The sequence below is a fragment of the Syngnathus acus genome, chromosome 21 (genome assembly GCF_901709675.1).
Source record: "Syngnathus acus chromosome 21, fSynAcu1.2, whole genome shotgun sequence".
Lineage (NCBI taxonomy): Eukaryota > Metazoa > Chordata > Actinopteri > Syngnathiformes > Syngnathidae > Syngnathus > Syngnathus acus.
In genome coordinates, this window is record NC_051105.1 from 3,609,565 (window position 1) to 3,630,648 (window position 21,084).

Genomic DNA, 21,084 nt, shown 5'->3' on the forward strand with positions numbered 1-21,084 from the left:
TATTTGTTTGTACAAGATTTAAATATGAATCACAATGACACAATAGCTTGATATCAATACAGTGACCGCTTTTATTGCACGCAGGAATAACAACCCCGGCCATCTACATCACAGTATTGCTATCACCACATTATAAATGAAGAGTAAAAGCCTTCAGAGAATATCAGAAATAATATATTGAATATATCTATTCCAACTGTCTGCTGTTATATGTATGCCCATCCTTCAAGATCATCCAAAACACCTGAATCAATGCAAATATGAATGCAAAAGAGAACCTATTTGATCCCCCCCCCCCCTAACAATTTTTCTAATATGTTGCATCTCTCCTTTTTTTTCACCAAGGACGTTGAAGTGCAAGATCAGTGACGCCATTTATCTGCGGGATGAAATATTGATTTTACTTCTTACTTATTTGCCTTGTCATAAAAGGTCCGAAGGTGTGTTTCTTACCTCTGGTCACGTCAAAGCAGTTCTCGCAGTGCACCATGTGGTTGTACACCCACATGCAGTCGCCCGCTTTCATGTGGCCCAGCGTGCCATTGCACACTTCGCACTATGTACAACAACAACAACACACTACAGTTAAATAAATCCTTATTATTTTGTGGCTTGAATCAAACATTACGTAAAATGAGATAAATGGACGGATGGAGTGACGGATGGAGTTCATCCTGGATTCAACACTTACAAAATAAAATCTTTGTTTTTGTGTGTGCATTTCTTATTTTGTAACAGGCCTTGAGGGTTGAAAATAATCCTATTTACGACCATTGATCCTCACACCTAAAGACAATTTAGATTGCTCAACCCGGAATTGATCCCATGACCTCTGCACTGTGAGGCGATCATGCTAACCAGTCGAGGCTACATACAGCCATCTCAGATATTTTTAATGAATCGGTTATTGGTTATATTTACAATCTCTAGCTTTAATTAGACTGTTTTAACTGAATTGACAAAAAAAATTACCTTAAAGCAGAAAGCATGGCAGCTGATCTTCATTTCATCCAGGATCATCTTGGCGTCGCCATTGAAAGGCTTATGGCAGTAGGTGCAAAGTTCCCTCTCAAAAGTTACCCTACATTGATAACAATGTGAGATACAATACAGCATGTAAGACCTACTGAAGACAATTTTGATCCATGAAAAGATTTGAAATCTCATCCTGAAGCTTTTTTTCTAACCTATCAGGACTGGTGTAGACAGTTTTGATGGATGATGTCATGGGACTTGACAGCATGTTGTCAGACCTGCTGGTGCTGCTGGAAGGGCAGTTGTATTGTTAGAAATGTTCTTCATTTCAAGTCTAAAAGTTAACATTCATGCATGTACCTCCTGTATGTAGTGGAGCTGTATTCAGTTGGACTGCTGATGCTGCTGTATTCATAGGTGGGCTTGGATGATGATGATGAGGAGTAGTAGTAGTTCCCACTTGTGCTACTGTAGTCGTCACTGTGGCCGCAGAAACACAGCATATTGGTGACAATAAAACAAAGTGTGTGCGTGCAAAAGGATGTGTGTGTGCATACTTGGGCTGGTTGCTGCTGATAGAGTAAGAGGTGACACGGGCACTGGGAATTTCATCAGTGTAAGAGCGGCTGCATGTCAAAGAGAAAAGCATTTGTTCGTGTCAAGTAGCCAAAGTAATTTCAATGAGATATATGAATACCAGTCGATCAAAAGTTTACTAAATTTAATGTACCGTATTTTCCGCACTATAAGGCGCACCTAAAAACCTCCAATTTTCTCAAAAGCCGCGCCTTATAATCCGGTGCGCCTTATATATGGACCAATATTGAGCCACTGCGGCAAATATATGGATTTATATATGGACAAAGTTTTCAAATGGGCCATTCATTGAAGGTGCGCCTTATAATCCGGTGCGCCTTATAGTGCGGAAAATACGGTAACATCAAATATGCTGTCCCAAAAGAAAATGTAATAATACGATATAAAATAATAAAGCGTGCATGTTTACCTAGTGGTTCGCAAGGAGGACGCTGAAGATAGTGGTGCTACACTGCTCTCCACCGTAACTATCTCTCTCTTGGTTACGCTCGAGGTGCTGACACAAAAAAAAAACACATTGTGAAGGTGTCGATTATGGAATGTAGGTTTCTTGGTCAAACATGGATGTCGCCTCACTTGTAAGATGAAGACTGAGTGGAGGAGATGCCCTTTGACAGCAGGGTGTCGTACAGCTCATCTCCAGCCCTGCCATCACATGACAACGTCCACAAGTATGACTCACAGTACAGTTCGTCAATCATTTCGCTGATTAAACGCAAGACTAACCCATTCATGCTTCTTGTCAGAGTCATAGTCTCACTGCTGGAGAGACTTGATCTACTGCGGGCAAAATAATGACATTTTCAGCCCATTTGTCACGCTGCTTGTAACAAATAAAAATCGGCTTCTTAAATGTAAATAGGAGATGAATGTCTCACTTGTCGTCATCTCTGATAGCACTGGGGATGAGCGTATCATATAGTTTGTCCTCAGAACTGTGGACACAAAAAATTCTTCTCATTTGCGGAGAGGGGTTACAGTTTCTATTTAAATATAGACACGCATTAATGAATGGCATATATTTTAATTGCAATACAGCTGAATTAATACATTAAACATTTAACGTACTTGGTTATATTTTGGTATCGCTAACAGTTCAAATAAAACATACATATGAATGAAACGCATTGTATTTTTTTAATCTAATAACGTTTGTATTAAAATGTTTCATTATTTTAGTTGATGGATGGGTGGATGATGGATGGATGGATGATAGACAGGCGGCGGACGGACGGACGGACGGAGATAGATGGATGGATGGATGGATAGATAGATAGATAGATAGATAGATAGATAGATAGATAGATAGATAGATAGATAGATAGATAGATAGATAGATAGATAGATAGATAGATAGATTTATTTGAAGATTATGCTTTTTGATGGACCAAAAACATATTTGTGATTTTTTTTTATTAGCTCTGATTAGCTTTATTAGCTCTCACCCTTTGCTGAAGGTCTGCACCCGCTCGCTGAACGTCTTGGTGGGACTTCTGCAGACAAAAACCAACAGCAAAAAACATACAGTTAGAATCTGACCGATAACAATCCAAAAACGTGATGGGCCATGCTCTACCTGAGACTCTGGCTGGTGATTGTGGTTTCTGTGATCGTGCCATCCTTGCTCACTGTGGTGGTGCTAAAGACAGAGCACAAGTTTCACAAACATATTTTTTTATTTTCAAATGCTTGAATGCATGAATGGTAGTTGCTGGTGCACCTTGAACCCGGTTCATCGCTTCTCCTGTAGGAGGGGGAGCTGGAAAAGGCACATGAACACTTGTAATTTGCATAAAGCCGCTGGAAATTGGAATATGCAATAGATATTTGAATATTTGCAGCCGCTTTACTTCTTTTAAAGACAACTAGTTATTTAGATGAATCTACCTCTGAGTGTAGGAGAGTCTGGAGTGGGAGTAGGAGCTGTGTGTGTAGAAAGGCGATTATTAAAAGGCCTCGTGGCGCCTTTTGTGAACATTTTTGAATAAATTTGACACAAACCTGGGTTGCAGCTCATCCTGACTCCCACTGAATCTAAGACAACATAAATGACAATCAGTGGTTCATATGCAACAATTACACAATGTGAATTAGTTTATTTAATTATTTTGTGTTCCATGGTCTATGTTGGACCAACGGCATTTCTTTTCCTGGTGTTTCTGGCATGTTTATGAAATGGCAACAAAATACGAACAAAAAAGAAGAACCTCCAGGACCAGACTTTTACCTCTTGCTAAGAGACTGAACAGATGATGACCTGGTCATTTGTGTACTTTCGGTCATGGGGCTATAGGAAAAAAAAAAAAAAAAAAAGCTAATTTAGTAGGAAATATTCCATAAACATGGCAAACATGTTTTCTGTTGTTATTATTCTTATTATGACATTATACAGTGGAACCCTCCAATTGTTTTTTAATTCTTTTTAGTATTATAATTTTTCAACTTGTGCAAGAGCTAGTGATGTTAAAATGCAATTTAAAACATCGATCCAAGTTAATAAAGCTTTTGTGACTGCAATTCATGCCACATTATTTCCTGTGGAAAATGAAGGTTTAGGAAATTGAGCAATTTAGAAGTCAACCAACTCTACGGGACAGATTGTGTTTGGGACTTTGGATGATTGTTCCACTGTAACTTACAAAATGATCCTCTACTCTTTCTTTCTTTCTTTCTTTCTTTCTTTCTTTCTTTCTTTCTTTCTTTCTTTCTTTCTTTCTTTCTTATCCTCACAGGTCGTCGGTGTGCTGTTGATTTTTTTTTTTCAATAGTAAAAGTAATATTCTACCCGCTAAGACTATCGGTGGATCTGTAGTGGCTGAGAAGAGATGAACCGAAGTTTGGATCTCGGCTGTAGAAAAACAAGAGGACAACAAATGAACGCATCCGTAAATAAAGTCACACCCAAAACTCTCTCGTGCTTCATGTTTATGTTACGTAATAATTGTACTCACTCAACAGTTTCATATTCATCCTCGTCTTTTCTGATCCAACTGTCATCTTTCAGCCGAGAGGTAGACATGACGAGGGTGTTCTTAGCTTTAAAAAGATCACAATGCTTATGTTTTATATCGCACTTTCAAAATTACGTGAACAAGGAGTATTATATTTATGCAATCATAATATCACTGCACTGCATCACCACTTTCCGATATTTTTGTCATACATGCTCGTCAAAATATAGACAAATGTCTCAGCATGAAAAAGTATAGTTCTAAAGATGAATAAATATTAATAATAACAATGGTATCTTATTATATATTGCAACAATTGTTTTGGAATTTTTTCGCATTAATAATACTCCATACAATTATTACAGTTGTATGTTTTTCTTTACATTTTTTAATATAATCCTACATGTATACACATATATACATATACAAATTCATGAAATTATGTATTTTTAATAACATTTATAGTCAAATCAAGATATAAAATAACAAAAGTAGTTTGTTACTCATAGCAAGTTATTATTAACAACCAGTATATACTATGTATTACATAATCAGAATGTTTAAACAACAATCACAGCCACCATAAAATAATAAAATAGAAAATAAGCATGCATAATAGAATTAATCAATACTGAAATTCATGACCATTAAACATCTAAACTCATAAATGCCTTTATGATAATACATTATTACAAAATAGTCACAAAATGTCATACTACTACTACTAATAATAATATAAAAACATAGAATTAATAAACATTTGATAGGTGAAGTTGGTATTTTCAGCTGTATGTGCTGAAGAGGACATTTTAAAACCTTATACACGCACTATCCTATTATGGTCAATAGGGGGCACTGTGACTGAACTGCTCTTCCACTGTACTGTATTATGCCTCACCTGGTAACACCTGAGCTGTTGTAAGTTGAATGAAAGAGCTGCCTTTTTAAAACTGGTTTGTCTGGATCCCAACCCACACCAACACACCCCCACGTTCCATCCAACCCACACCCACACTAAACACACTGAAATACATAGTAGAATATGAGTGACATGAGTCATTAGTGTCAGTTTCCTGACTGCTGTCTACATTTTTTTAAACCTGAGTGTGAAGCTTTAATGAGGGTTTCTCCACCAATGCCATGGAATGAACTCTTTGTACGTTCAAATATGACTCATTTTGAGTTTTTAGATTCAGCTTCAAATCTATTTTGAAATTAGATTCCATTTGTGAACATTTTAAATGGTCAAGATGCAAATATTTGCTTGATTAGTGTCAGGGGTGAGCAGCCCCTCCCTCACCCCTTGAAAAAAAATGGACAATATAACAGAACAAATAAAACGCTCAAAGGAACTTTAAAATGTAATCGTTAGAGGCATATTTAATGGGTGAGTCGTTTCACTTTACTTCAATTTGATCTTACATTATTCTTATTTTCTTGCACTTGTGTTGGAATGTTCCTTAAAATAGGATAAAAATAGATTATTTTCCTTTTACAATTTTAGCATAGCTATTGGCTTACTAAAAAAGTTCCTGCTCCTGTGTAATGACTCTCTCATTGACTCCTGTTAATTGACAGTCACTTTAATAACCTTAAACCGCTTTTGAATGTGTGTGCTAATGAATAACACAAGCAAATCAATGAGGCACGGATTTCATTAGTCAATATTTGTCCTAAATTAACGCATTATAATCAGGCAAGCAAGTTAAGTTGGATTGACTTCATATTGGGGTCTTTTTCACTAATAAAAAGTGAAGAGTCTGTTGACATAAAACAGAAGTCAATATTTGATATTTTTGAGAGTGCATAGTTATGGAAGGAAAGGAAAGTGCATACCTCTGTGGAAAGTTGTGGGATCTAAGCAGGGCGGAAACAAAATGGAGCTCTAAATCCTGCCTTTGCACCTGTATATCACACTGCAGTGTGCAATTACACCCTCGCCAAAGCCCTTTTAACCCTAGGGGAGGGGATTTTAAGGTCAACCTCGGGCAGGCGGGGCCTCGGTGAGTGCGCTGTAGACCGGTCGTCGACAGAGAGCAAGTTTATCAGCCGCCCAGCCCGCTGAGACACGGGTGGAATGAAGGTGGAGCGCTTTGAAGGACCTGCACGTCAACTTAGGCGTTGGGGAAGCAGCAAATGGGTGTGGGAGTATATATCAATACGTCACTAAAAATGTGCAAAATGCAGGTATAACTTTTTCAAATCAGTTTTCTTTACTCTGAATTACATGACTGTATCTTTAATGAATTAGTGTATCACCAGGGGACTTTGCACTTTACAACAGTCGCAATACAGACACATGGACTATCAAAATCAATGATTCCCAAACACGGCCGTGGCAGTAAAAGTCAGGACTTAACTTAATTCCACCCAAAAATTTGTCCAGGTACTATAAACAGAAGCGATTCTAAGATCAGAAGTTTAGTGGTGCTGAGCTCCAGCCAGGCAAAATAAATGTCACTGTTTTGTTGATTTGAATCAAAATGAATTCCCTGCATTTCTGAAATTGAAGAATGGCATATTTTTGGGAAAGTCTGTGACAGAACCATTTAAACTGCTATGTTGAATGCTGAATAAAATTGTGTTTCGTCTCTACTAGCGACACTTGTATTTGTCCTTGTCTGTTATTGATCCTATTTTGAAATTTTGACACTTGTATTCTTGCCCTCGTATGCGCTGCTGTGACAAGTACATTTCCCCGCTGTGGGATGAATAAAGTTTTTGGAACCAATTATCCGCGATAAACGAGGGATTACTGTATTGTGAAGCCTCCAGTCTAATACTGCTTGCTCCAAATAAAATTAAAGGAGAGGAGCAAAAGTGACCTAATTTGGAGTTGCTACTACATTTTCTGTAAAAATACAACTCATAAATCATACAAAACATGGAGCATCAAAGCACATGGCTTCTTACTCTTTTGCAGAATCAGATATGCAAAACATGTTGCCTCTTTCTTGGTTGCATAGCAGTGATTTATCAACGTGGTGGGAAATGTTGATAAGAGGTATGTGCATCCAAGCTGAAAATATTTTGCAGAGGTCGCTTTGCCTCACCTGTGTAGCTGTACACAAACAAATGTGAAAGATTTTGAAATGCGGCAGATATCACTTGATACGTCACAATGACATTAGCACGTTTAATTGGTCCTAATGTAAAGTAGGGAGGAGTAATTATTATATTATTGTTTATTGTCACACGTGTTCCCATATTTAAAGTAGGTCAGCACTTTTTAAAATGATACATAAAATTGATTTACTGGCATTGGAGCAGACCGTAGATGCATAATAGAAAGTTTGGATGAAACATAATTTTTAAAAAAAATCAGATGAATCTGTTGCGCTTTCCAAAGCCAAATTTCATTTAGAATGAAAGTTTCCGTAAGGCTACACCACCGTTCGTAGACAAGTTTGAGAGTTTCTTTGACTGCTATGGGACTGTCACTACTTGAACGATCAAAAGTATGAACGGCTCATAGCATGCCAGGGTGTGACAACATAATGCTGATCGGCAAGCCTCAGTTGCAATGACAGGAATGCAGACTACCCAGTAATGGGCTTGCTATTGTGTTTTGTTATGCTGGCAAGGAAAAAAATCCAAACACGGTTATGATTATATTTTCATTTCTCGGATAGCACTACTGCACTTTAATTGGCAGCTGAGATAACATTAATCACTCTAAATATTTTCAGATTAGGAAATGGTTTTCTCTAGCACCACCCAATGTAAGGTTTCTGTCACCGCTGCCCTAAATGAGCAGCTTGGTATTTACTTAAATCATTTTTTAATGTTTAGCTCCTCCTTAAGTGGTGGAAAGGTTTGTGTGGCCCAGGGATCATAGGGGCTTGGTTCGCTTGCACCCTTTTAAAGTGGGAATTCTGACTCTAATGTGAGAATTGCCACTTTAAAGTCAGAATTTTGAGAATAAAGTCAGAATTCTGACTTTAAAGTCAGAAAGTGGGAATTGTCACTTTAAAGTAAAGTGGGAATTCTCACTTTGAAGTCAGAATTCTGAGAATAAAGTCTAGACTTTAAAGTCTGAATTTTGACTCTAAAGTGAGAATTCCCACTTTAAAGTCAGAATTCTGAGAATAAAGTCAGAATTCCCATTTTAAAGTCAGAATTCAGAATAAAGTCAGAAAGTGGGAATTCTGACTTCAAAGTCAGAATTCTGAGAATGAAGTCAGAATTCCCATTTTAAAGTCAGAATTCAAAATAAAGTCGAATTCTGACTTTAAAGTCAGAAAGTGGGAATTCTGACTTTAAAGTGGGAAGTCTGACTTGAAAGTCAGAATTCTGAGAAAAAAGTCAGAACCCTGTCACCCCCCCTTTTTTTTTTCTTAATGGCCCTAATCCTCTTCCGTAGGAAGGTGATATTACTAAAAAGAAAATGTACTTTGACTGTGGCTTCTCAGTACAACTACAATACGAACAAAACAATAAATGTTAATTGAGGGTAGAAATCCTGATAGTGCAGTACACTTGGCAAATATACCAATCCCTACCATACCTGTAAAACTTCACTAGGTGTCAGTATTGCTTTGAAAATCCTTTCAATTCCCTTTCGGTTGGAAAGTTTTTTCAATCGCTTGCCCTCATTATGGCTGAAGGTGAGCTGGAGCAGTTGACTTTGAGTGAGAGGTGGGGCCCTGGACCGGTGTCCAAGCAATCGCAGGACACATAGAGACAAATTATCATTCCCCATTCACACCAATGGACAATTTAAGAGTATTCAATTAACCCAACATACACCTTTTTGGAATTGGAAAGTCAGAGTGCCTGGAGAACACTTAACGCAAGTATGGTGAGAACATGCAAGCTCCATCTCTGACACCATAGTCAGCAGGGATAGGCTTCAGCTCAACTACTACAGATAATGGGCAGATGGACCACGTACTAAATGTGTACCTGCAACAAAGCTTTTCCTCAAGCGGGCCACATTGGATTCATAAAATGGACAATTAGGCCAGGCCACAGGATTTGTACACAAGGTATGCAAATAAACCCCAATAGTATTTAATTTTCATTACATTTACTTTATTTATTTGAATCATAATTACCCACAATTCAATCAAATGAATTGCTAATTACATATGTACATTTACGCTTTTAAACTTGTTTATTTTGACCATTCACAATAAATTCACAGGCAGCACGGTGCTGCACTGGTTAGCATGTCCGCCTCAAAGTTCAGAGGTGCAGCATTCAATTCCGGCTACAGCCTTCCTGTGTGGAGTTTGCATGTTCTTCTCGTGCCTGTGTGTCAAGAACATGTACGGTAGGCCGATTCAACACTCCAAATTGGTCGTAGGTGTGATTGTGAACATGAATGGTTGTTCCTCTATGTGTGGACTGACTGGCGACCAGTTCAGGGTGTCCCCTGAACTGAAGATGAAGTGAACCCTGCACTTTTGAACTGTGAGCTGGACATGCCAACCAGTGCACCACTGTGCCGCCTCACATCTGATACAAATGACAGGTATTTGAGTAAACTCCACATTGTGGTTTATATTCCATTAATAACCATTGGTGGAGCTGGGGGCAGAGGCACAGTACTACTTTCCCAAAATATGCTTGGACGGTTGTACCAACCAAGTGCCAGGGTATTTTCCAATTTTTCTGGGATATTTTATCCCACATTTCCCTCCCGTTCTCTGTAAAGAACATACAACGAATGTTTATCAGTGTTTTCTTTAGAATATTTGGTTGTTTAGTTTAAAAAAAAAAACATCAGACGAATAAAAGAACATTATTTTAAAGGCCCTCTGAGATAGCCTTGCCTCCCACAACCCCCCAGGAAAAAAGGTCTAGCTGTGATAAACACCAAAAAAGGTCTATTTTTGTCTATTTTCCAAAGTAGACAGACGATAAACCAGCTTGCAATTAAAATACCAACCATAGGCGTAAAACAGAGGAGTCTTATTTCAAAATGCTCCAAAGTAGTCATTATCGTTTATCCGCAAGCATGCTACGTAGTTAAAATGCCAATGGATGGTGATAATGTTCCTGAAGGCTAATAATAATCCCAATAATGAAAGTGTTCTGGCGGCTTGCGGGCGAAGCGACGCAGCACACAGTGCAGGGGAGGGGAGGGATGATGGAGCTAAGATGGCAGACCGTCTGAGGGTGCAGCCGCTCGGGGGTCACCGCATTTCCGAGGGACAAATGGCAACGAAAACCCAACACAACGAATGCTCTTGATATTTTTGACATTTTACAGGGAATGTTCTTGTAGCTCGTGGAAGAGACGCGGAGGAGGAAGAGAAGGAGGAGGGAAGGAGGAGGACCTCGGTCGCTGAAATAGCCCTGATAACAAGCGCCGAACCAGGATACAATTTGTGCCATTTTCCGCAACGTTAAAAAGGCCACATTATAAGCGCGGATTGGATTTAACAATACGTAGATTGTACCCGATGGCCGGGCGTGATTTAGCTGCTTTTTCTTTTGCGTGATTCATTTATGCATTGTGCTCCTAAACGATGATGTGTGCCGCTGCGGCAGCGGCCGCCGCCTGTGGGGGGATTCTGCCCTCTTCGTCGCCGTCGATAGGGCTGGGAGTCCGGGTCATTTACGGACTAGGAGCCGATCTCTCCACAATTGGGCCGGGCATGGGTCCCTGTCCGACAACCGGAGCCCAGTCTGACTGTCGGACTCGGTATCAGCTTTTACTGTCAGGGAGAGCCCTGGCGGAAAGATACCGGAGGATTTACACGACTGCCATCAACGATAAAGAGCAAGGGATAAATCCAGGAAGGTGAGTGGGGCTATTTGGCTGTTCATGGTTGAGGCTGGCTTGTCATTCGCCGGGCTAGCTTGAAGCTAACCTTAGCTCAACTTCATATCCCCGGCTCCACACGAATATCCCGAACGAAATGTCATTCATGTCTCGCGGCCTAGTTTTTATTGTTCATGTTGCTGTCGTATTAGCCTCTAAAATAAATCTAAAAAAGAATCCCAAGGGATGCGCTGTTTTGTGAAGGGGTGGGGGCACTCCCGGTGGGGTCAGCTTGCGATGGTAGCATTTGGTCCAGGGACTTCCTTAGCCTCTAGGATCCCTGTGTAGCTCTTGTTAGCTTCGTCCAATATCCGCAAAAGAAGGCTCGTTTGGTTGATGGATCTTTTAGCTGTACATCACAACACTTGTCATTTAACTAACGCCGAGTGGACGATTTAAATGGAACGCACCTTTGGTTCATATTAAAGCCCAAGCTATGCAGCTATAAGCTCAGCTGTCATGAAAGAATTTTACACATTTATACCCTAATCGACGTTACCACCACAACGTAAACAGACTAAAAGTGAATAATTATACCAGGAACTGTCCAGGATGTACATTGTTACTCGAGTCGTGGCCATACGTGTGTGTTTAGGCCCAACGGCGTCACTATTTCGATCGCTAGCTAGTTAGCCTGCCAGCTAGCTGGACGTCAACAAACATGGGAGTGTTAGAATCTCCTTGTAAATATTTTTTTTAAGGAGACTCACAGTAATGAGAGTGACACGATAATCCGTCTGTGTGTTTTTATTTCTTTATCTTTGTTAGGGGGTTAGATCTCAAGTGGCAGTTTTCTTGCCTAAGCGGGTAATAGAGTTACGTCACTTATTGTCAGTCAGGTTGGAGGAGCTGGGTCATTGCAGCATCCTCCCTCACTCTGCTCTTGTTGATGTCATGAATGTCAGTTTTCAATGAGACTTTTCTTCACCACAAAATTATTTTACCGGCACCATGAATAATGGCAAAATATTTGAAGTCAAGAACAAAAACTATATTCTATCTATAGCAGTGTTGGACGGTTAGCGAAGTAGGGCGAAAAGGGAAGAAAGTAGGAAAAACTTGTAAATGTACTGTAATAATATTATCAAAATATATTGTCGGTGTATACCCAAATTTAAATTTGGTCCCACCCTCTATTTAGAGTCACCTTCTAATCATAGGAGGTGTTCCTTTACTGTTGTCCTCCCCTCTAAATAGCTGTGCTGGAGGAAAAGTGTCGATATGCATGATCTTTATCAATAAGTCGGTCATGGTTTCAAGTTCACGTTTTCATTGAGCAAGGCACAAGCAACTTGCCTAAGATATGAATTAAGACTTGGAACGGTGGAAGGGTATGACTCAATCAGAAAGTGAAATCATTTTTTGTCCCATAGCCACCAGTATTTTCATTTACTTGAGACCAGGGATTTGTGTTATTGACTGTAACTCCATGGTCGCCTCTGGGGAAAATGAATCGTAAATTAATCAATTATTTGACACCTCCCCCTTCCCTAAAGGAAAACTTATTGTAATGTTACTTGATATCTAATAAATAGCATTGCGGACATCAAACTGCTTTAAAAAAAAAAGCACCAGAGCAATGCAAATTTATTGAGTACCAGTATTTGTCAAAATATGGAAGATGCAGTGTGGCGAGAATTCTAAAAGACTATTGCTGATGTTTTGGGTTGATTTATGTCTTTTTAAATAGCGAAAATCATCATTGTTGTCAACTACAAAGATGATATGCATACCGTATGTTTCCAAGACCATGATTTTACTGTTAATGTTCTTTTTTGCTGCCATTAAAGCACAAAACATTATCGTCACTGGCGGTGGCACTACAAAGCATCAGCATAATTTCATCCTGGCTTTTTATATGCGTAACGCCATTTGAAAGGGTTTTTTATTTTTACACTCATGCTTCAGTGAATATATTTTGTCCGGGCCCATTTCAGTTTTGTAAAATCTTCTACAGGCCAGAGTAAATGTGTGGAAAAAAATACACATGTTAGACAATTATGAATTGGTGGGGTTGATGTTTTTATTTTTATTTTTTACTCTGAGATTCTAATACTTGTTTTTAGAATTGCACGGTGGGTCGGATCAAATGCGCTCACAGGCCATATATGGTCCTCCTGTCTTGTAGGTTCCCCATCACTGCTTGATGGATAATTCTTATGACAGATGATTTCTTTCTTTCAGGGGAAAGAAAGCCTTGAACAAGAAGAAGCTGAAAAGGCGACAAAAGGTGAAGTCCAAAGTCAAATCGAGGACAAAGGTATTCATGTCAATTGAACAATATGTCGTCAATATGTATGCACAAACAAATCCTTATAATTGCCATAATCAAGTGGAATCCTACTGATAAAAATCATGTTTGGCGCCAGACTCCATGTCATCCACAAACGCTGCCAGGGGAGTGCCAAGAGGCACAATACGAAACACACTGCAGAAGGGGGTGGCTTGGGTGGCTCATCCATGTTAGCGACGGCCTGTTGCCAAGCGACCTGATGTGTTCCGCATCGCCACGGCAACAGTTGCCTGGCTCCAACTCTTCCATCGAAAGGGGACACCTTGTCTGTACTTGAGGAGGATGGGGGGCGATTTCCTGCCTCACTTTGCAGACTGAACAGGTTTTGTGTGCTCTGTTTATTTTCCTCAAGGTCAAACGCAATCTCGTTGACTTCTGGGTTGCTGGGAATGATTGGAAATAGAAACAATCGGTTAAAGGGTCAAACTTTTTTTTTTTTAATTTGTTTGGTGCTGTTTCCATGTGCCACACGAACACAGTATGATGTGCTGCATCCACTTTTTTTTTTTTTTATCTTGGGCATCCGCTTTGTTTCCACACTGTTTCCTCAAAGAATGGGGTTAGAGTAGAAATGGGCATGCAGGCATTAAATTGTGGATAGTGTACAGGCAGTCATGTTGGATTTGTCTGTTCGGTGAGTAACCTCGGCCTGACTGGGAGCTTTCACTGCCATTGTCACGGCAGTTCTCCTCAGGCATTTTGTCAGCCTCTTTGCTTGTGCACACTTTGACCTTAAGCCATGTCTAATATGATCGAGTATTGTTTTAGAGCCATCATATTTTGGGGCATCTTTAGGCCAATAAGCTATGAAGTTAGACGAGGAGCTTCAATCAGTCAAGTCATAAACTTGTCTACAAAAGAAAATGCTTTGCCACTATCTTGTAGCATTTATAGGCAATTTGAAACATTTCTGGGGGATGTTGGGTCTGCTAAAATCCATTATTGCACAAAGGTACACGCATGCACATAAATTGGTCAATTGTCAGGATTGTTGAGAAAATTCTCAGTATGGCTAGAGACGGCCATATCGAGAACCCAGTCCAACCCAGCGGCGCCTGGAAAGCGGACTTTAAAACGATGATGATGTTGAGACCCCCAAGTTGTCAAAATGATATTAAAGCGATTTAAAGAGTGGGATGGCCACGATTGCCACCAGGGTATTGTGGCAAAAGTTCAATATTTTGACATTTTTGGCAATGTTGGGCTTGTTTTAATAAGTCATTGTCATTTGTTGAGCTAGTTTGAATATCTAGATACCAAGCATTGTTTTATTCAAAGAATAACATTTGTTTGAATGCTTGATTCTTACAATATTCACACAGTTAAGCAAAAGTGCACTTGTACTCCCATTTTCTTCGCCTGCTAGTGCCAAAAGCATCATAACTGATTCCAAGTTAATCCCAATAACATCCTCCTCATACACCTCCTCATCTTTCAATGGCCAACTGAGCGAGGCGTCTACTTAATATGCATTTTGAATTATTTGAAGATGTGTGATATATACATTGTCTAATCAGACTTCTGGTGATGAATAGATCACGTTAAAAGAAACACTTTATTATTTATTATATACAATTTAGCACTGCAGGCTGGATTACATCTGCAACATTATATTAATTGTGAAAAAAAAGTGTCTATAAATACAAAAGTGGCTTCAATGGCACAATTGTAGTGTAAACTCTGTCAACAAGAGCTGCTCAAATAACTGGAAAACATTTCACATTTTGAAAAGTGAGTCTTTGATTAATTAGATCCCCCAAGACTGAATGTGTTTTCATGGAATTGTCACAGGAGGACTGAGCAGATACAGTCAACATGTGTCGGGGTAGGTATAGTGAAAGATAGTGACAACCAGCCACAGTTAAGAACCTAAACTAAAATGTCTTTCAAAGATGGAAAGAAAGAAAAAAAGCGAAGAGACTTTTGTTTTTTTACTTAAAGCAAATGACAGTGTTGCCATGTGATCGTTGCTGTTCCCGGTGGTGTCATGTGTTTGGACACATGTCTTTCTCAAGATGCGGCTAAAATTAAACGTTAATTGCAAATGATTCAACCGAATATCCTCAGTGAACTGAAGAAAATTTGAAATCTAATACATTTGAATATCACAAGCATGAGGTACAAATCTGACCAAAATATTTTGGGAAATGCGTTGAAGTCCAGTATGTCATTTAGGATACAATTGAGATCAACATGCAATAGGTGAAAAGCTACAATGAAGAGAAACTAAAAAAAAAAAAAAAATCTGTCTCTTTGTTGCTCGGAAGTCACCCGTTCAGTTTCATCAGAGGTTTGTTTTCTACAGAATCTTTCTGACTGAACTTGACGGAATGTTCTGGCAGTCAGTCAGGATTCTTGGACTGTAGTTGTATCTTTCGTTTTCGTTCACATGAAGCTTGGCAGAAACAATGGAGGAAACAGCACCTGATTCACAGTCAAAAGAGGCCTGATACTCATGACCTCACATTTATTCTATGTTCACTGATAACAAAAGCAAAGTCATGTACTGTCAGCCTACAAGAGCCCCACAACAAACTTCAAAAAATGTTTGTGTTTTATTTTGTTCGATATCTACTACTACGACACTAACCAACCTCAACATAGCATTGTAGAGCCTGAATTGAGAAGTTGTGAGTTGTTTGTCGAACTCAAGGTTGGTCACTTGTTTTCGGTGAACATTTTTAGCACTTGAGCATATTAAGAACAATAAAAAAATAGAATAAAATAAAATAAATAAATAAATAAGAATCTGTGCATCTACGAGACAAATCACAATTGTATTTCATCCTCAATTCCGCATCTTTTATTGTTTTTAACATGAGCCTCTTAACTGTGTGTGACAGTTAACAATGTTACATACTGGAATGTTACTTAAACGTTGCGTACTCTTAATGAAGATTTTATGAGATGACCGTTTGGCCCTGGAATGGACTATTTCCTGTGGAAAATGTCGTTGACCAGCATCCCAAAAATGATGGACAAACATCCGCTGCTTTCAAAATTTCTCTTCTATTATACAAAGTCCCATTTTCAGCATGGGGTTTGTATTACATGCCTTCTCCTCTTTAAATGTACACTAAAGGCTACAGGCAAGAGAGCAGCAGACTCCCTGCTCAATGGAGCTAATATCTTCCCTGTTGCTTTGAGCTCAGTATGAATGACCTCGTCCCAACCCCCTGCTCCTTCCTCCTCCTCCGAAACAGATGACATCACCTCCTGTGATGGGCAATAAGAGGCAGTGGCGATCGATCATTGAACCTCCTCTTCTCTCGGGGTCGGGGCTAAAAATGCTGCCTCAATGGAGAAAGCCAAACGTTTAGCGAACTCATCCTGATTATTATTTGATGGACACTCTTAGATGTACCTCATGCCGCTTCTGTTACACCCTGCTGCTTCAAATGTCTTCCAAATCAACATTTTTGGGGGGAATTTTTACACTCCCCAGACACATCAAGTGCTGCCTCCATTAAATGTCCAATTGCAAACTGCATGTACAACGTGTATACAAATAAAATCACCAGTGAATCCCTCTTAGTTAAAAACTCATTCTTCTTATAAATTAATCCAAATAATAAAAAAAATACTGTGGTGCCTTGACATGATGACCAGTGACCGGTTTTGTGAGGTATGAGCCATCTATTAGCCAAATGCTTTGACTTGTGAGTGCAAGCTTTAATGACCGTCTCAATTATGGTGGCAGGTCAAGTCATTTAATTTCGCAAAAACTGTGGCCTTTCGGCAGATATAATTAGAACCTATTTTTCATGAAAGAGGCTGTTGTTCAAACTGTTGCGTATTTAATGTCAACGTAGGAACAAAATCCCTTTGGCTCACCAGCATATGTGGTGTTGTTGTTGTTACACTTTAAGCAAAGCACTTTAAGCTCCACAAACACATTTTGCAGGCATATATTCTTTATCCTTTGTGCAGAACAACCATTGCCAACAAATGCCAACAATTCTCTTTTGTCACTTTGGCTCCCACAGACGGAGAGTTTTGATGGCACCCTCTGCGTGCCCGACATCAAGCTGCACAGCAACCCGTCCGCATTCAACGTTTACTGCAACGTGCGCCACTGCGTGCTGGAATGGCAGCAGAGGGAGGCCTCCTTGGCCCTGGCCTCCAGGAGTTCGGTGCAAAGCGGAGACTCGGACAGTGAGGAGGAGGAGGAGTACCGGGAGCCAGCCGTCAAGCTGCCCAAGGTAAGGATCTCAAATGAGCAGTCTTTATTGATTGCTCTAAGTTTGCAAATGGAAGATTATACAAACTCGTAACAGTGATTTGAAAAGTATACGACCAGAGGATATTTCCTACATGGAATGATGATCTAATGGATTAAGTAAAAGTCTTTTAATATTCTGATAGGTCTTTTTAGTTTGGCCTGAAAGTTAATTCAAAATTTAAGAATGCACATTCTAACTAGGTCAGGTCTTCAGTTCAGATTTCTCTGTGTCCATAGATCATCGGCATCGGCCTGTGTGGGGTCTTTGAGCTGATAAAGGAGACGCGCTTCTCGCACCCCTCGCTATGCCTGCGCAGTCTACAGGCCTTGTTGGACATGCTGCAGGGGCAACAGCCTGAGGGCTTCCAGACTGAGCCTCCCGACGTGCTGGGTGAGGAGTGTGCACCCAAATCGCTCTCATTGATGTTTGAGGAAAAAAGTCTGTTTTGTATTGATACAAAGTGTGTGTATCGACCTTGTGCTGTAACTGTATGCCACTGGGGCACCTAAGGTGTATCTATAAATTCTGTCTTGTACTTTTTTTAAACCACATTTTGTGATTGGACTTCATCTTATGTTTCAATGATTCAATAGAGTGAATCGATTAAGATTTTTCTGCTCCTTCATTTCTAATAATAATTGAATACATGTTATTCCTCAGAGTCCCTTTTCCAGCTGCTGCTGGAGACCACGGTCCGAAGCACGGGCCCCAATGACCCGACGGGACAGGCTATCACTGCCCTGTCCTGCGCTTGCCTCTTCAGCCTGGTGGTATCCTGGGGGGACACCGGCAAGATTCTGCAGGCCGTCTCCGCCATCCTCACCAACAATGGCAGCCACGCTTGTCAGACGATACAGGTGACTTACTAATATGTTAGTAAATATAATGTCAATCAGTTTGTGCTTCATGATGAAATGCTGCAATCCAATTCATTGTGCTGGTCCTTCTGGTGTGCCCGCCATGGTCGATGGTTCGTATAATACAAGCAGACACAAATGAAGAAGCACAGTATTTCTACTACTACGACTAGTACGACGACTGCTGTTAGTGACTCAGTGAGATTGCTGTAGTATTAGTCATTTTTCATATATTTTTATATTATGTCTACATGTGTTGCCTCACCATTTGTATTTAAGTATCCATTACCTCTAATGACCATTGATGCTAACCGTTAGCACATCAATAGGTTTTCACATTGTTAGCATGAAGATGATCAGACTCTCCAGAGGCAAAGCAATATGGTTGTTTTAAATACACAATGTGAATTATCTTTGTCAGTAAAGCACTGGGAGTGACATAAACAGCTTGTAGCCTGTTTTTTGATGACTTATTAAAATTTTGACAAACGTCTGAAGTTAGATGGATTGAGTTCACTACCACCAGACAGCACTTGTATTTCAAGTTTGTGCTCACAAGTCAAAGCAAAACAATCAGCTTCAGGGTGGCTTCTTTCTCAATATTCTAAAATTGCATCACTCGTATTTCAAGGTACTGCTGTTGTTTGGAAACATGCATTTCGTTCACCAGAAGCAGTGAGGAAGTGTAGGTTCGTTTACAAGTTATTTTACGGGAGACAGTGCGCCTCCTTCATGCATTTAATTTAAGCAATGTGGACAGTCCAAATTAAGTTTGGCAAAATGCCAGGCGTCTTGCAGTCCCCTCCACTAATTAGTTTACCCTTCCCGATGACTTTTTCTGTTCTGCCAAGTCACCGGTCCTCGTTTTCTTTCCCTTTATTGCCTTCGATAGTAGCTGTCCCTCTGTCTGGCTTCCTCCCACATTCTAAATACATGCATCACTGAAGACTGTAAATTGTCTGTAGGTGTGAGTGGGAATGGTTGTAGCCTGCAATTGACACGAGGCCAGTCCAGGTTGTACCCCTGGCTTAGCTGTGATTGGCCAGCACTCAAGAAAATAGGTGGATGGATTCCTAATGACGTCTTCCATCTGCAGTTGAATAAATAAACCCCCCTCCCCCCCCCCAGCCACTATCTGCGGTATTCACTCTCACTGGCTTTACTCCTGATGTTCTAATGTTCAATGTTTAAAAAATATATTTTTTTTTAAATCTGCTGATTTAATTATTAGATTGGCACCAAGTAGAACACAAACTCAATTTTAAGATTCATGTTAAATTTGTGTTTAATTTAAAATGCCTTTGCTGCAGTTGATAGAGTCTGATGACATCAATCAATATTGAGCGTTAATATATTCAAGACAGATCCCCCCCCAATTAGATTGTGTAGATTTACACTATAAAGTGACAGTTTGCAGTTTACAGACTACAAGCAGTGTTTTTCCTGCTTCTTTTTTTTTTTTCTATTTTTCTGACAAGACTGAGTCATCACAGAGGCAGGCTGGCGAGAAGTGTGTGCCTCTGCGCACTGCACGTTTGTGTTTGTGTGTGATATAACCGCCACGGTAATGAGATGTTGAGCTCAATGAGATGAGGGAAAACTCACACTGCAGGTCGTAATACTATTTAAACGAGTCATCAGCAGCGCCAGAAGCGTCATTTGCTTCCCATAATAACTCCCCATAACGTCTGTAAAAGAGCCAATGTAGTGTCTTCTTTAAGCTTTACTTACACATGTGATTCCCCTAGGTGCCCACCATATTGAACGCCCTGCAGAGGAGCGTGCAGGCCGTTTTGGTGGGAAAGATCCAAATCCAGGACTGGTTTGGGAACGGCATTAAACGTGCGGCATTGATGAACAAATGGGTGCTGAAAGGCGTGACCATCGACGAGGATGAGCGCTGTCTCCTCCAGACTGACGGCTCCTTTCTCTACCTGCTCTGCAAGGACGGACTTTATAAAGTGGGCTCGGGGTACAGCGGCACTGTCAGAGTACGTGACACTGAAAATTAATTCCGCAGTTAAAATAAATCAATAAAATAAATATGTACCGTATTTTCCGGACTATAAGGCGCACCGGACTATAAGGCGCACCTTCAATGAAGGGCCCATTTTAAAACTTTGTCCTTATATAAGGCGCACCATTAATGCATCATGTCAGATTTTTAATCCAAATCAAATCATTCTCCATTTTATCTTTTTTATTTCAACTTTCAACGCAACAAATTACTTTATAATCACAAAATAATGATCCATAGTCTTTTTGATTCATGATTCATAGTCTTCAGCGGGCCACTTATGATTGATTTCATGACACAATGCTTCGGGCCAGTTTAAATTTAGGAATTTGGTCCATATATAAGGCGCACCGGACTGTAAGGCGCACTGTCGGCTTTTGAGAAAATTTTAGGTGCGCC

General features: G+C 39.9%; 2 protein-coding genes across 33 annotated transcripts in view; one reads left to right on the forward strand and one right to left on the reverse strand.

Moving 5' to 3' along the window:
• Positions 1 to 53: 53 nt before the first annotated feature.
• scel (sciellin) lies at positions 54 to 6,520 on the reverse strand. Of its 19 annotated transcripts, none has more exons than XM_037239616.1 (19): positions 6,360 to 6,516; positions 4,524 to 4,608; positions 4,358 to 4,420; positions 3,800 to 3,859; positions 3,574 to 3,606; positions 3,460 to 3,495; positions 3,293 to 3,316; positions 3,149 to 3,211; positions 3,018 to 3,065; positions 2,451 to 2,507; positions 2,299 to 2,352; positions 2,149 to 2,217; positions 1,982 to 2,068; positions 1,533 to 1,601; positions 1,336 to 1,455; positions 1,188 to 1,268; positions 973 to 1,081; positions 454 to 556; positions 54 to 379 (listed from the first exon to the last, which is right to left on the reverse strand). In XM_037239616.1, exons 2-19 carry the CDS (start codon positions 4,589 to 4,591, stop codon positions 363 to 365), a joined length of 1,161 nt encoding a protein of 386 aa, XP_037095511.1. In that variant the 5' UTR covers positions 4,592 to 4,608; positions 6,360 to 6,516; the 3' UTR covers positions 54 to 362. The 19 variants fall into 19 exon arrangements, with proteins under 19 accessions (XP_037095511.1, XP_037095510.1, XP_037095509.1 ...); XM_037239615.1 differs by having other exon boundaries at positions 3,149 to 3,213; positions 3,286 to 3,316; XM_037239614.1 differs by having other exon boundaries at positions 3,293 to 3,331.
• A 4,073-nt stretch (positions 6,521 to 10,593) lies between these two features.
• The window catches only part of mycbp2 (MYC binding protein 2), a 52,637-nt gene continuing 42,146 nt past the window's right edge, over positions 10,594 to 21,084 (forward strand). For 12 of the 14 annotated variants that reach the window (XM_037240015.1, XM_037240019.1, XM_037240027.1 and 9 more), the window contains exons 1-6: positions 10,594 to 11,274; positions 13,480 to 13,555; positions 17,575 to 17,790; positions 18,048 to 18,201; positions 18,472 to 18,668; positions 20,417 to 20,659. In XM_037240015.1, coding sequence (XP_037095910.1) covers positions 11,000 to 11,274; positions 13,480 to 13,555; positions 17,575 to 17,790; positions 18,048 to 18,201; positions 18,472 to 18,668; positions 20,417 to 20,659 — 1,161 coding nt within the window. In that variant the 5' untranslated portion in view covers positions 10,594 to 10,999. The remainder of the gene's footprint in view (positions 11,275 to 13,479; positions 13,556 to 17,574; positions 17,791 to 18,047; positions 18,202 to 18,471; positions 18,669 to 20,416; positions 20,660 to 21,084) is intronic. The other 2 variants (XM_037240016.1, XM_037240030.1) reach the window with 1 other exon arrangement.